This window comes from Eleutherodactylus coqui, chromosome 2, assembly GCF_035609145.1.
Source record: "Eleutherodactylus coqui strain aEleCoq1 chromosome 2, aEleCoq1.hap1, whole genome shotgun sequence".
NCBI classification, from domain to species: Eukaryota; Metazoa; Chordata; class Amphibia; order Anura; family Eleutherodactylidae; genus Eleutherodactylus; species Eleutherodactylus coqui.
In genome coordinates, this window is record NC_089838.1 from 5,582,007 (window position 1) to 5,596,751 (window position 14,745).

The following is a 14,745-nucleotide window of genomic DNA, read 5'->3' on the forward strand; positions in this document are numbered from 1 at the left end:
GCTTATGATGTCATTCGCTCGTTTAAATGATGAATCGGCTCAACTGAAACAGCCGTAAGGCCGACCATGGTGATAATCCCACCGATCCGGGATCTATCTGCTGTCCCTATAGTCTGTACAACCTTTATAAGAACGGAGAAGCCTGCGGTACCTTATATCTGCAGTCCCTAATATCTGCTCCACAGTCACCTTAGTAAATATCTGCAGTCCCTAATATCTGCTCCACAGTCACCTTAGTAAATATCTGCAGTCCCTAATATCTGCTCCACAGTCACCTTAGTAAATATCTGCAGTCCCTAATATCTGCTCCATAGTCACCTTAGTAAATATCTGCAGTCCCTAATATCTGCTCCATAGTCACCTTAGTAAATATCTGCAGTCCCTAATATTTGCTCCATAGTCACCTTAGTAAATATCTGCAGTCCCTAATATCTGCTCCACAGTCACCTTAGTAAATATCTGCAGTCCCTAATATCTGCTCCACAGTCACCATAGTAAATATCTGCAGTCCCTAATATCTGCTCCAGTCACCTTAGTAAATATCTGCAGTCCCTAATATCTGCTCCACAGTCACCTTAGTAAATATCTGCAGTCCCTAATATTTGCTCCATAGTCACCTTAGTAAATATCTGCAGTCCCTAATATCTGCAGTCCCTAATATCTGCAGTCCCTAATATCTGCTCCATAGTCACCTTAGTAAATATCTGCAGTCCCTAATATCTGCAGTCCCTAATATCTGCAGTCCCTAATATCTGCTCCATAGTCACCTTAGTAAATATCTGCAGTCCCTAATATCTGCAGTCCCTAATATCTGCAGTCCCTAATATCTGCTCCATAGTCGTCGTCTGCTCAGTTGTTTTAGGTTAGTGGCCTTTTAAGTGTCTATTACAGGAAACTATAAAAACAAGGCATGTAACCGCGTTGTGCAGCCGATGCTCGGCACAGATCACACAATGTACCATTTTATAGGAAACCTTGGGAGTCCGTATACCACACAATAACAGGAGGCGCGGAGCGCGAGGGAGGAAAATAGTCATTTTTAGGAAGCCTTCTCCAACAATAACAAAATAAATAGACAAAATAATTAGAGGGAAGGAAAATGTTCAGCTGTATTTTTAGATCTTTGTTTTTCCAATATGTATATCAAATTTATGTAGCAGCTCCAAGCAAACCAGAAATTAAAGAGAAGGCCGCGCTCTTACCCCACCCCCTCTCTATATTACCCCACATCCCTCCATATTACCCCACCACCCATCTATATTACCCCACAACCCCTCCGTATTACTCCACCCCGTCCATATTACCCCACACCCCTCTATATTACCCCACCCCGTCCATATTACCCCACCCCCCTCTATATTACCCCACACCCCCTCCATATTACCCCACCACCCTCCATATTACCCCACCCCCCTTCATATTACCCCACCAGCCCCTCCATATTGCCCCACCACGCCTCCATATTACCCCTCCATATTGCCTCATCTGTCCCAACTAAAACCTTCATTAGGACAACCGACATCGGATACAGATAAAAAGAATTTCCCCAATATCTAAGTTCCCGTAAATGTTAGTCCTTGCCTCATCTTCAGCTCTTCTTGTGGAATGCTGGGTGACAACCCATGGGGTCGCCATTACAGCTCCGACGGACTATTTACCCTGCATAGCCTAAAATGGCAGATTTGACAACTTGTGCAATTATGCTTCCATTTGCAGTGATATCCGGTTTAGATCCATAGCATACACTGAATGGCCTCTTTATTAGAGACCCCCATCCAGTAGCACGTTGGACCTTTTTTGGCCTTCACAACCGCAGCAGTTTCACATGGTGTAGATTCCCTTAAGATGCTGAAATAGTTCTGCAGGAATATCGGCCCCTGCGGACAGGAAGCTTCTTGTAGTGGCTGCAGATTAGATGGAGGTGCTGACATGTTCTGACCCGCAGACAGGAAGGGGTCAGCGATTCATGCTGCTTGCACCAAAGTTGTACTTGTGGACACATTAATTGGAGCACTAGCGTTGTATTGGGCCGTCATTTTATTTGACTGTGCTACACCTATTCGTCAGAACAATTCTTGACATCCCCTTCTGACCCCTTTGAGATATTTCGGTCCGCATGATCCCCTTTCGCTGAATGTTCCTCGATCACACCATTCTTTGTATACTCTCCACACTGTGTGAGAAAACCCCACAAGGTTGGCAATGAAATCTCCGCTCCAACTAATTAGCACCAATGACCGGGGCTCGTTGGAAGCTCTTCAGATCGTGGAGCCATGAATGTATGATCCACAATCATACCTTGGAACTTCCCCTTTACACATAGCACAGCTGACCTTTTATATGGTAGAGCAGTGTTTTTACCCCAGTGCCCCATAGCCTTCACCAATGGTAATTTATGCAGGGATGTTCCTCCAAGTTCGGGTTTAGAGATCCCGTGTGACACTTCCAAACTTCGTACATTAATCGGATGGGGCAGAAGACTGTGTGGCGGGCGCTTACATTTTATGTAAATGGTAAAAGCTTGACTGGCATGTTAGGCAGCACTTGCCAAAGGTGCCACCTGTACCACTTTGAGTTAGAATGGACCTGCTTGTCTAAAAGTCTATGGAAAGTCCTGGAATATTCCACAAAGGCGCGATGTCAAGGAAGGGCCAATCGGCAAATGAACAAGCATTTTCTCATTCGTTGCCTGATTTCAAATGGGACGATGATGGGGCAAACCACCATTCAGCCCAAACAAGGGCCTTTAGGCACAAATGGCCGACTTTAAAGTAATCCATCTACTCTTCTTCTTGGATGATGCGGACATCCCATAATCTCTGAAACCATTTGCCCTTGGCTATAACATTTTTTAATTTTTCCCTTTGACCCCATTCCATCACCCTCCTGCCCCAGATAACCATTGTATCGATGACCCATCTACTGGTTGTACAGAGCCTTCTGGGACTTATCGGTCCGTGCGCAGTTATGGGTGAGTCAGTGGAGCTGTCAAGTCGCTGAGCGTTTAATGAGCCGAGAACGCAGACGACGCTTCCATTTTTATAAACATTTAATCCTCCACCAGAGTACGGCACCTTCTAGCAGCGGCCCATGCTCAACCCGGGCGGCATTGTTTCAACACGTCGCTGTTTGTTCGCAAGCGGGAGACAAAAATGGATAACATGTTAATTATACATTATTGCTTTTTTGCCCCTCGGGCCGCGGATTTTTTATTATATATATATTTTTTTTTTAACCGAATGATGATGGAAATTAATTTGAGTGCTTTCTCTCTTAGGGACTTTTTCCCCCATTCACATTTTAAGGGTCAAATTCCCAAATTGACTTTGAATACCCTTATTTTTCACTGTAGCTCGATACCAGTTAAAGGGGCTGTCCGGCTACTGCGCAACATTCCCCCAAGAGCTGTAACTGCGTTAGAAGAGCACAAACAGCTGTACTTACCCCTCATCTGTCGCCGCAGACACGCCATGAGCCCAGTGTTGGTGACAAATGTAACTAGAAGTCAGGTCAACGCCCATTCTCCTGACATCAGTGCTCACATCCTGGGTGCCAGCCTCTGATAGGCTGCAGTGATCACCTGGTTTCCAGTGACATCATCTGCCACATCCAATACTGAATCTCGGCGGCACAGGAGGGGTAAGTGCATCACTTTTAACATTTTAATGCAGGCACAGCTGTCGGGGAAAACTCTTATCCAGTAAGTGGACCACACCCTCAGGTTCTACCGCCACAGCTATAAAATGTTCTATTGGGGCCTGACCTTGAAAATGCAAGCCAAAATTGAGTTGAAGGGGGTATACCAGAATGGATTTTCATTGCCTATCCATAGAACAGGTGGAAAAAAAAAAGTCTGATTGGGGATTTCACTATGGAGACCCCCACAGAGAATGGGGGGTTCTGCGTCCCGCTTTCCTCCTCCTCCCGCAGTGAGGAGGCGTAGATGCCCGCCGCTGCTGTATTCATCTTCAGTGGCACTGAAGGAGATAGCGGAGCGCTCGTACTCTGTAGCAGTTTCTGTTGGCCCCATTGAAATGAATAGAGCAGTGCCGCATATACGTGACTGTCACTCCATTCAATCTCCATGTTATTGCATGGGGTGCAGCGAGCCCGTAATCGCAAGGGGAGGCGAACAAAAAACCTCCATTCTTGGAATCGGTCGGCGTCTCAGCGGTTCAACCACCCCTGCCCCCTTCCTCAGCGATCACCTTCGGACCTTTACTAGGGGTAGGTGATGAGTCTGCTGGTCCACTGGGGTTCTTCCGTGCGTCACTCCACTGCGTTGTGAACAAGACTTTGCATATAAGCTGAAGGGCGTCCTCTGTGTTCTGCCTTTATTCAGTGCTTGTTACAAAGATTCAAATCCATAACGATTTCTTCATAAAGTCCGCCTCCCGAATTTCATTTTCCTGTATCCTCAGTAATCACCAGGATCCCATCTGACAAATAGAGATACTAATGTTGGGAGGTTTGGGTTTTCTCCATCCATTTAGTTGACCATTTCAGGGCCCGGACCGGACTCCACATGACAAATACAATGATAGGAGGGAAGGAGTGGGTTATATCGCTGTGATTGGCTGCCAGGGAGGCCTGAGTGAGATCCCTCAAGGAATATGGCCACTTGAGTGGTTATGTGACCGATGATGTTGGCTATCAGACAGCCACCTAATGTTCTGGCAACTGAGTGAAAGTAACCTTCTGTAGAATGAATAGAGGACCGTATAGGAGTTGTACCTGTCATAGGGGTGCAGGAGCGCGGTCAGGGGGCTTCTATTGTACTTTGTTCACCTTTACAGACAAGGTCTTCGATGGAAAGATCTCAAGGTTGATAAATCTCTACAATGGCAGAAGGGATCCTGTCGGAGCACAAGGGATTTACATCTGCATTGCTATATTCCCTAGTGTAGGTATGACCAAACTTATGTGCTGCCTCGTGTGGTGCAGAGTGTTAAGGCAGCAGAAATGAAGTCCTAAGCTCTCGCTCACGACCTGAAGGTTGCAAATTCAATCTCCGTATGGTTATGGTAGCCCGCCCAAGGTTAACTCAGCCTTCCATACTTTCAAGGTTGGTAAATTGAGTACTCAGCTTGGTGTGGGGTAATAAGTAAATTACCTGAAAGCTGCGGAATACGTTGGCGCTATACAAAATGTCCGAAGCATATCTATATAGTCTGTACGTTCTCGTCTGTTTGCCTATTTACTTGGATGATGATTCTTTGTTGTTCCATCATTTGGGGCCAACTAGTTGTATATTCCTTACCTCTTTAAATCCCAGTTCTCAACCAGTGGGCTATTTACGCCATTAGAAACCTTACCGAACACAACGAGAAGAATCAGGAGCTGATCGCTGGTATGCAGCATCAAGGCCTGGCCGACACTTCGCTGTTGGAGAGTATGGGGTTGCATGTGGAGGAACGAGATGGAAGACTACTTCTGAAGTCCGTAAAGAAAAAGTGATGACAAGTGGATTTGTCCATACAGAAAGACTCGTAACCCACAGATCATCATCTTCTTGGTGCAGATCACATTAAGATTGTTTTTCTAGATATTTCATGACTACGGCCTTGCAGGTTGGGTGTCTTGAAAGTTGACCTTAAAAGGGTTGTTGAGGTCTGCAAGTTTTTCCAGTAAAGACGCTACTGTTGTTGTCCACAGGCGGTAAGCGGTATTGCAGCTTGGCCCCATTCAAGTGAATGCAATACCCAACAGTCAAGGGACAAGAGCGGCGCTGTATATAGAAGGAAGCAGCCGTGTCTCTGTAATCTGCTCTAACTCCAGCCCGGATTTGGCAGATCCTGAAGGTTAAACAGTGTTTCCAATGTGAATTCTCACCTGGAAGTTGTGATACCTGAAGCCAAAGAAGAGAAACCACATTCAAGCTTGGCAAAGGCTCGTGTTGTTGACCTGAAATGTTGCGTATGGATCATTAAACGTCTGTTTACCAAAGTTGAGTGCTGCTTGTATTTTTCTTTGATGTCCTACTTGGTGGCTTTGGGTGAAGTCCTATGAGACCTTCACCAATTTACCATCATATCAACTATGGTGTTGTTTCTTCTTATGGCTGAGGCTCCTTTTTTATCTTTTCTGGATTATTTTTGGAATTGCAATGCAACAATCTAATTATGCATCAGGTGACAACAGCGGATCCGCACCATATTTTGTAATACAGTGATACCTTGGGTTAAAAGTGCCTCAGCTTACAAGCTTTTTGGCTTGGGAGCAGGCTCTCTCCCGAGTTTTTGCTCTGATTTAAGAGCAAAAACTTGGGTTACAAGCCTTGCTCTCAATGGAGCTGCTGCTGCCAGTGGCCCCATTTAAAGCAATGGGCTGCCAGCAACCTCTACAGTGATTTTCGGGGAAGGGCTTTAAATATAAGTCCTTCCCTGAAAATCTTCCCGAGCTGTAGTAAAAAATATATACTCACCTGTCCGCTGCGGGGCTCAGGCGTGTCTAGCCATCGCTTGTTCTCCCTGCATTTTTAATCCCCGCCTGCTGAAAAGCTTTAGAGCCGTGCAGGGAGAACAAGCAGCGGCTAGACACGCCCGAGCCCCGGCAGACAGGGGAATATATATATATATTTTTTTTTTACTGCAGCAAGGGATGATTTCAGGGAAGGGCTTATATTTAAAGCCCTTAACCGAAAATCACTGCGGGGATACCAGCGTTCTATTGCTTTCAATGGAGCAACGCCATCCCCATTGAAATCAGTGGGAGAGCTTCGCAATTTCGGAACAGATTAATGGCTTTTTCATTCATTTCGATGGGTAAAATTGATTTGACTTAAGGGCTTTTACCCACTGTCGTTTTTTTTTTAATGCTGCGATATCGCATTTTTTTCAATGAGACTTTCTAATGTTAAAATCGCATTGCGCAGAAATTGCAAAAGCGCAAACTTGGGATTTTAACATTAGAAAGTCCCATTGAAAAAAGCGCAGTGATGTTGCAGTGGTAAAAACCCTAAGAGTATTTTGGATAAGAGTTCCGTCACAGAACGAATTAAACTCTTAACCCAAGGCACCACTGTATGCCGTTGGCACTAGGAGCTCCTCCAAGCCGATTAATGTCCTCTTACCTTACTCTACTCATTGCTAACATAATGATGAAGAGCGGTCTGACACCTCGGACTCTACTTGTCTATGGGAAAGGATAGAAACAGCCGTGAACAAACGAACCTTTCTTCCACTGTGTATGTACTTCTACATAAGCCATATCTATTGGTTCATCGGGGCCTTTATCACAGACACAACGAATTCTGTTCTTTCCGAGTCCATAACTTTGGTCCTTGGTAGTCCGTTATTCTGAATGGACTCCTTTAATATTCGCTTATTGACTCGACTGTTTCACTTATTTTCTAAAGGGGTTTTTTAATTGGCCGAGTAATTACTTTTGAAAGAGCGAATCCAAACCTTAGTCATCCAGTAAACATGGCCACTGACAGGGTGACAAATGGAAAGTCATTAGTTGTTTCATTTCAGCTTACTAAAAAAAGTGATATCAGTGAACCACTAATTAACGATCGTCACCGTGTAAAAGCAAACGAGCGACTGTCTACGAACATTTCAACAAATTTTCTGAGTGACTGTCTGAATGATAGTTGTTCCGTGCAAAGGTACGTTAAGGCTGAGTTCACACTATGTTTTACCCTACGTCTATGGTTTCTGTCATTGGGTTCAATCTGGATCGCCATCCAAGTGGAATCGTAGGCTTGCATTTATCAAATGGAGTCCAGTGGGTCAATGATAGCACAATTGCTGGAAAAACTGAAACTTGGTCAAGTGGACACCTTAGTGGTCTCTCTTGGACCAATGAAAGCCACTGGTTCCATCTGGATGCTTTTTTTTTTCAGCAATCCAGATGTGACCAAGGCCGTGGGGTAAAAGGTGGCGTGAACACACCCTTAGTGTGTTATAGGGGTTTACCTTTGAACTATTGATGACCTATTGCCAGCATAGGTCATCAGTAGTTGACCGTCTGGTGTCCGACAGTCCATTCCCATTAACTTGCATGGAAACTTTCCTTGCACTGCAGTTCCAGGCCACTGCAGTGTGTACAGAGCTGTGTGTTTCTGGCAACCCATCAGCTCTGTACACTATTGCGGTGGCCCAGCAAACAGCTGATCAGTGGCGGTCCTGGGCGACGGCCCACCATCGATCAACTATTAAAGTGACCCTCTGGACCTGGAGAAACAAAGATGCTTTCTCATTGAAATCAACGTGACCTGTGCCTGCAGTTACAAGCACCGGCCACTACGCAGAGGTTGGCAAAGAGACTTCCGCTCCAACTTCTGTATTTGTGGCCCTGACAGCATGCACCCACTCAGCTGATCGGTTGGGGTCTCGAGCGGCAGACCCCGTCTGATCAACTAGTGATTACCTATCCTGAGGACAGATCATCAATAGTATTTTCCACAGAAAACCCCTTTAATGAACTTCCTGAAGAAGAATGATAGCTCTTTTTAATGTCTGTGTTAGGCTGGCTTCACGGCGCCCCCCCAGAGACCCCGATACTTACCTGTGGAGCCGGAGTCCTACGTCCTGCACGACGCTTCGGCGCGCATGTGCAATAGAGCGCATGATGCGCCGTAGCGTCATGTGACGCGCCGGTCGCGTCATATGACACGGCCACAGTGTCACATAACGCGCCGGCTGCGGTAGGCGGGGAAGCGGTTTCACGCTATCTTCCGCTGTGCTACATTACGCTGCATTACGCGGCGGAAATCCGTCCGTGGGAAGGAGCCCTTACAGTATTGATTCCACATTGTAGCAACTCGTATGATGCTTTACTTTTCCCTATACGGGAAGTTGGATGCAAGTGTGGACATTTCTGTTTTAGCTTCCCATGATATGAACGACTCTATAAGATCAACAGATCAGGAAAATTAGGTTCCGATTATAAAAGATGGCTACATTCATGGAGAAAACCCAAATAATGGACACCTCTAATCTCTTACATTGCCTATCGCTAAATACAATAAAAAGATGGGGGTAACAGACAAACATACCAATAGTCGGATCTTACATTTTTTAATGCGCTCGGCCTGCCTGATCTTGTTTTCTCTCATTCTAGTAATGTGATGAGAAGTAACTCCTTAAGGCATCACGGATTTGGTTACTGAGAAAAAAATCACACCGTTTTCAAAGATCTACGAAAATGGGATTAAACGACCACCAATACTGCCCAATGCTTCAGCAGCAGATGAAGAAAATCCAACACAAATTGTCCATGTACCATGTGGCTTGTATGGTGGATCTCTACATTAAAGGGGTATTCCTATCGCAGGCGGGATGTTAATAGCCTTCTGTACGCTGTGCTATGCCATTTCTGTAACTTCCATGGGAGTTAGGAAAACTGGGCAACACAGGCAGGTATTCTGTTTCCATAAGTCGAGAGCTGTAGATACAGTGTAGCTCAACGCGGTTTCTGGAACTCTCATTCACTTCTATGGCAGTCACCGAAACGGCGTAGTGCGGCACACTTGGTTGTTCCCATAACTCCCAACTATTGGATACAACCAGATTGGGGTTGGTCAAGCTTTGTTCTTCAGATAGGGCCCCAGAGGTGGAAGAGACATCTATTAGGTGTTGTGGCATATCTTGCGGAATACCATAGAAATCTGAGATGGGAATATCCATTTAAAAACATGGCGACACATGACTGGTCCACTGTGGGGTTTCCTTGCGTGAATCCACAGCATTTACAGTGGTAGCTAAGTGAATGAGACGTACGTAATTTGTATCCACGCTGAGGAAAATATTGGCATGGAAGACTTGCAAAAACTGATATGTGGTACAAAATCTCAACGAACCTGCCTCAAGTTCCCGTACTTAAAATGAGTAAAATCCACAGCAGAAATTGATTTGTTATTTTTTTTGCCCAAAAAACCCCAAGCCCATAGAAGAAGTTGTCGTTTTGCTTCAAAACCTATCTTGTGGTTCCATCTCAGGTAGATTTGTAAATGATGAGAGTTGTGGTAATTAGATGAACGGTCTTGTCAACTGAGGTTCTAAAACTGGTCCCCCCCTTACCTATAAGAGGCTCTCGGAGGCTCCTTGTGTGTAGTGACCTCTTCTTCCGCTTGTGTAGAGCTTGTTGACCACTAGGTGCCTCTACGATGCAGAGAAGAGATTTCACACCTTACCAGAGTCTGAGAGGGCCGCATTATTGGGATGTGAGAAGCTGGATGATCGTATTGATGAATTGTCCCCCACCGGGTTGTTCTGACCAGACTGTTAGGCGGTGGTGGGACCAGTGGCTGTGTGAGGGCACACAAGGTGACCGGGCTCAGGACCCCCGACAGACCACCAGTAGAGAGAAGTGTCTGACTAGACTGTTAGGGGGTGTTGGGACCAGTGTATTTGTGTGGGCAAACAAGGTGACCGGGCTCAGGACGCCCCCTATAGACCACTAGTAGAGGGAAGCGTCTGACCAGACTGTTAGGAGGTTTTGGGACCAGTGGATGTGTGAGGGCACACAAGGTGACCGGGCTCAGGACACCCCCTACAGACCACCAGTAGAGAGGAGCGTCTGAGACGCCAACTTCCACAGCCTATATGTTTGCATGATCTAGAGGCTCAGTTACAGCAAATGTGGAACGATAGGTTATAATAGGGAACATGTATATCTCCATGCCTGCCTGTATCACATCTTGTATCCAATATAGAGGTGGCCCAACAGGGAACTAGATCCTCTATGTAAGCCAGTATCACATCTTGTACCCAAGCTAGAGGTTGTACAACAGGGTACTAGAGCCTTGATGCTCCCCACCCCCTCCCGTATCACATCTTGTATCCAAGCTAGAGGCAGTACAACAGGTTAGTAGAGCCTCCATGCCCGCTGTATCACATCTTGTATTGAAGCTAGCAGACGTACAACAGGGTACTAGAACCTCCATGCCCGCCCGTATCACATCTTGCATCAAGGGTCGAGGTGGTACAGCGGGGTACTAGAGCCTCCACGCCTTCCCAAATCACATCTTGTATTAAAGCTAGTGCAGGTACAACAGGGTACTATAGCCTACATGCCGGCTCGTATCACATGTTATCTACAAGCTAGAGGCGGTACAACAGGATACTAGAGCCTCCATGCCGCCCGTATCACATCTTGTATCCAAGCTAGAGGCGGTACAACAGGGTACTAGAGCCTCTATGCCCGCCTGTATCACATCTTATCTACAAGCTAGAGGCGGTACAACAGGGTACTAGAGCCTCCATGCCTGTCCATATCACATCTTGTATCCAAGCTAGAGGCGGTACAACAGGGTACTAGAGTCTCCATGCCCGCCCATATCACATCTTGTATCCAAGCTAGAGGCGGTACAACAGGGTACTAGATCCTCCATGCCGCCCGTATCACATCTTGTATCCAAGCTAGAGGCAGTACAACAGGGTACTAGAGCCTCCATGCCGCCCGTATCACATCTTGTATCCAAGCTAGAGGCAGTACAACAGGGTACTAGAGCCTCCATGCCGCCCGTATCACATCTTGTATCCAAGCTACAGGCAGTACAACAGGGTACTAGAGCCTCCATGCCTGCCTGTATCACATCTTGTATCCAAGCTAGAGGCGGTACAACAGGATACTAGAGCCTCCATGCCGCCCGTATCACATCTTGTATCCAAGCTATAGGCAGTACAACAGGGTACTAGAGCCTCCATGCCGCCCGTATCACATCTTGTATCCAAGCTATAGGCAGTACAACAGGGTACTAGAGCCTCCATGCCTGCCTGTATCACATCTTGTATCCAAGCTAGAGGCGGTACAACAGGGTACTAGATCCTCCATGCTGCCTGTATCACATCTTGCATCCAAGCTAGAGGCGGTACAACAGGGTACTAGAGCCTCCATGCCGCCTGTATCACATCTTGCATCCAAGCTAGAGGTGGTACAACGGGGTACTAGAGCCTCCATGCCCGTATCACATCTTGTATCCAAGCTAGAGGTGGTACAACAGGGTACTAGAGCCTCCATGCCCCCCTTATCACATCTTGTATCCAAACTAGAGGCGGTACAACAGGGTACTAGAGCCTCCATGCCTGCCCGTATCACATCTTGTATCCAAGCTAGAGGCGGTACAACAGGGTACTAGAGCCTCCCTTCAAGGGGTCGGTTCTCCACAATAAATGATCCTGTTGCTCTAATATTGTAATCACTTACTTATATCTCTGTTGCAATCACATTGAGAAAGCTTCATTGGATTCCAATAACTTCTAGGCATAACAGAGGAGATCACAGCTCATCCTCCTGGCTGCATACTTTTGGTCTGTAGCTTTTAAAGGTGAATATAGAAGGTAATAGTAATTAAACTGTCCTCACAGCAGGCACAGATGGTATAGCCTCTAGCTAATGCTGGGCTGATACATCATGAGATAGATGTGAAATTGAACCTAAAATCCCTCCCCATCAAGATGGTGCCTGATAAGCATCAGATAGGGGTTTTGCCACAGTGTCCCTTTAAAAATAACTGCAGTATGTCCTATTCTGGTGCTTTTTTACTGAGCAAAATTGGCCATTGAAGTAAATGGGTGAAAAGAAACTCCTTTTTTTTCCAAAATTTTTTGCCCTCTTCAGATTTGCTAGATGCCAAATATCACTATTGATGAAACAGTTTTAGCCTTTGTGAGTCTACTTGTTATTTTAGCAAGATTGCAAATACCTTTTAAAACCATCAAACTTTTTTTTACGGTTCGTCTATCCAATTCAGGGATCAAAATTGGAATCTGTAACTCAGATGGAGGGGCCATTTTTTATAGGATTCCCTGACTTTGTGTGAATTCAGGCTTTAGTTGAAATTTCTTTTGGGAAAGGAGGGTCGGCCGTAACGCCTGGTCCTCTCCCTCCACCCCCCCCCCCCCCCCCATCCCCAGGCCCACGGCTGGTTGCTGAAGTGCTAGTTTCTCACTGTGATTAATTCTACAAGTCCTTTTCATTCTCGTGGCTTTTCCAAAACATTGACAAAACTCATTTCCAGTTCATTAATTCAAGAGACACTGGAGTGCGGAGTCCCTTCCCTCTTCATTTTTGATATTGTTTGTGAACCCAGGCCGTACGGAATGTAACGCTGAATGAGAAGATAGGGGGAGGGACAATGGGGGACGCATTCAACAACTTCTCTGTGTCTTCTTAGATTGAGTTGTTTGGAGGTCTACCCTTCTTGTTCTCTCCGCCTATAAAGGATCTCCAAGTCTTTTTGCTATTTAATGAGTTTGTATAATAATCGTCTTTCCCCGCCTTAAGGAGATGTATGAAGAATGTGGAATCAGTCAACTTTTTCTTCTTTATTTAATTTTTTTTCCCCTGAAAATCTAAATATTGACACAGTTGTCATCGGGGATTTTCTGGATTTGAACAAGAGACGTATTTTGGACTTCAAACCTTCCGATCAAAGGAAGCAATGCAAAACATTTCTGTGCCAATTTTGCTTCGGCCCCTGAATGTCACCGTCTGCGTTTTCTTCTGTAAACTTTGATAAGTTCAAGGTGAGTTTATTGATATTTGTGTTATGCTATAGATGGAGTTTATATTATGGACCCTATAGAAGAAGGGTTGTCAAACTTATTTGTGTCAGAACTGGGGTCTGGGATACTGGAGGTCCCTGAAAAACCCACAACCCCTGTCCCTACCTGAGCTAAGCCCCAGGGTGACAACTGGGCGACGGTCCCTACACTCACTAAGGAAGGGGAACACAGGGACTCACCAACAGACAGACACTGGAACAAACAACACCAAGGCAAGTCCGGCTATCCGGGTCGGCAACGAGAGGGTACGCGGTACAAGAGGGTCAGGCAAAGGCAACGTCAGGTCCAAAAACAGGGAGTCAAAACAGGAGTCAAAACACGAAGTACACAGGTGTAGCAGGAAGACCAAACTAACACTGGCACTGGTAGGCAGGCACAAGCAGATTCAAATACTGTCAGAGCTCCCGCCCCACAGCTGATTGGGGCGGGGAGTCTGACAGGAGCCAGGTACAGCCAGCCATATTGGGGAACCCGCCCCCAGCCCTGCAGGAGGCAGAAAAGGAGAGGCGTGCCATGGTGCTGAGGACGCGGCGCTGGGCGGTCCCCTCCGCATCCCAGAGGAGCCTGGCGGCCAGGGGAGGTAATGAGTGACAGGACCGGCAGTGGGGGCACGGAGGACCCGCAAGCCGCTGGTCCTGACAATTTTCACCGTATAATAGACCGAAATTGCCCATTAAAGTTCGCAGTGAATAGGCGTGATAAATTCATATTCTCTGCATATTTATGCATGAAAGCAGGAGAAATCTACGAGACTTTTTTTTTTTTTGTTTTCGCAGATGAAAACACTGTGAATACATGTACAAAAAAACATCCGCACAAGTGAATGACCCCCTAAATGTAACTACTGCTTAACAGGACTATGGAGCCCTCAGCACTGTGTGGGGTTTCTCCCCTTCCACCCATTAAGCACTTAGTTCCTACCTTGGTGGGGGCTTGGGTGCCAGGTAGGGCTGGCAGAGCTGTGCCGCCACCTGTGAGCTACTGAACAGAACGGTATGGAGGTGCGCCGGAGCTCAGAATCCAAGATGGCACCCGCTCCCTGTGCCGGCTCAACGCCCTCTGCCAAGCGCTGGCTGTGATCTGCAGGACAAGTGAGGAGCCAGACCTTCTGCATACAAACATCTTCAAGGGCCACATAAAATCATCCCGCGCGGCTTGAGTTTGAGACATGTGCCCTAGACATTAGGGGGTTTTGTAATCTGACATTCAGCACTTCTCATTACATTAGTTG

General features: G+C 46.4%; 1 protein-coding gene across 1 annotated transcript in view; it reads left to right on the forward strand.

Moving 5' to 3' along the window:
- Nucleotides 1-5,946, forward strand: part of ATXN10 (ataxin 10) — a 132,975-nt gene extending 127,029 nt beyond the window's left edge. Inside the window, exon 11 of the mRNA XM_066590212.1 lies at nt 5,276-5,946. Coding sequence (XP_066446309.1) covers nt 5,276-5,457 — 182 coding nt within the window. The 3' untranslated portion in view covers nt 5,458-5,946. The remainder of the gene's footprint in view (nt 1-5,275) is intronic.
- The last annotated feature ends 8,799 nt before the right edge of the window (nt 5,947-14,745 follow it).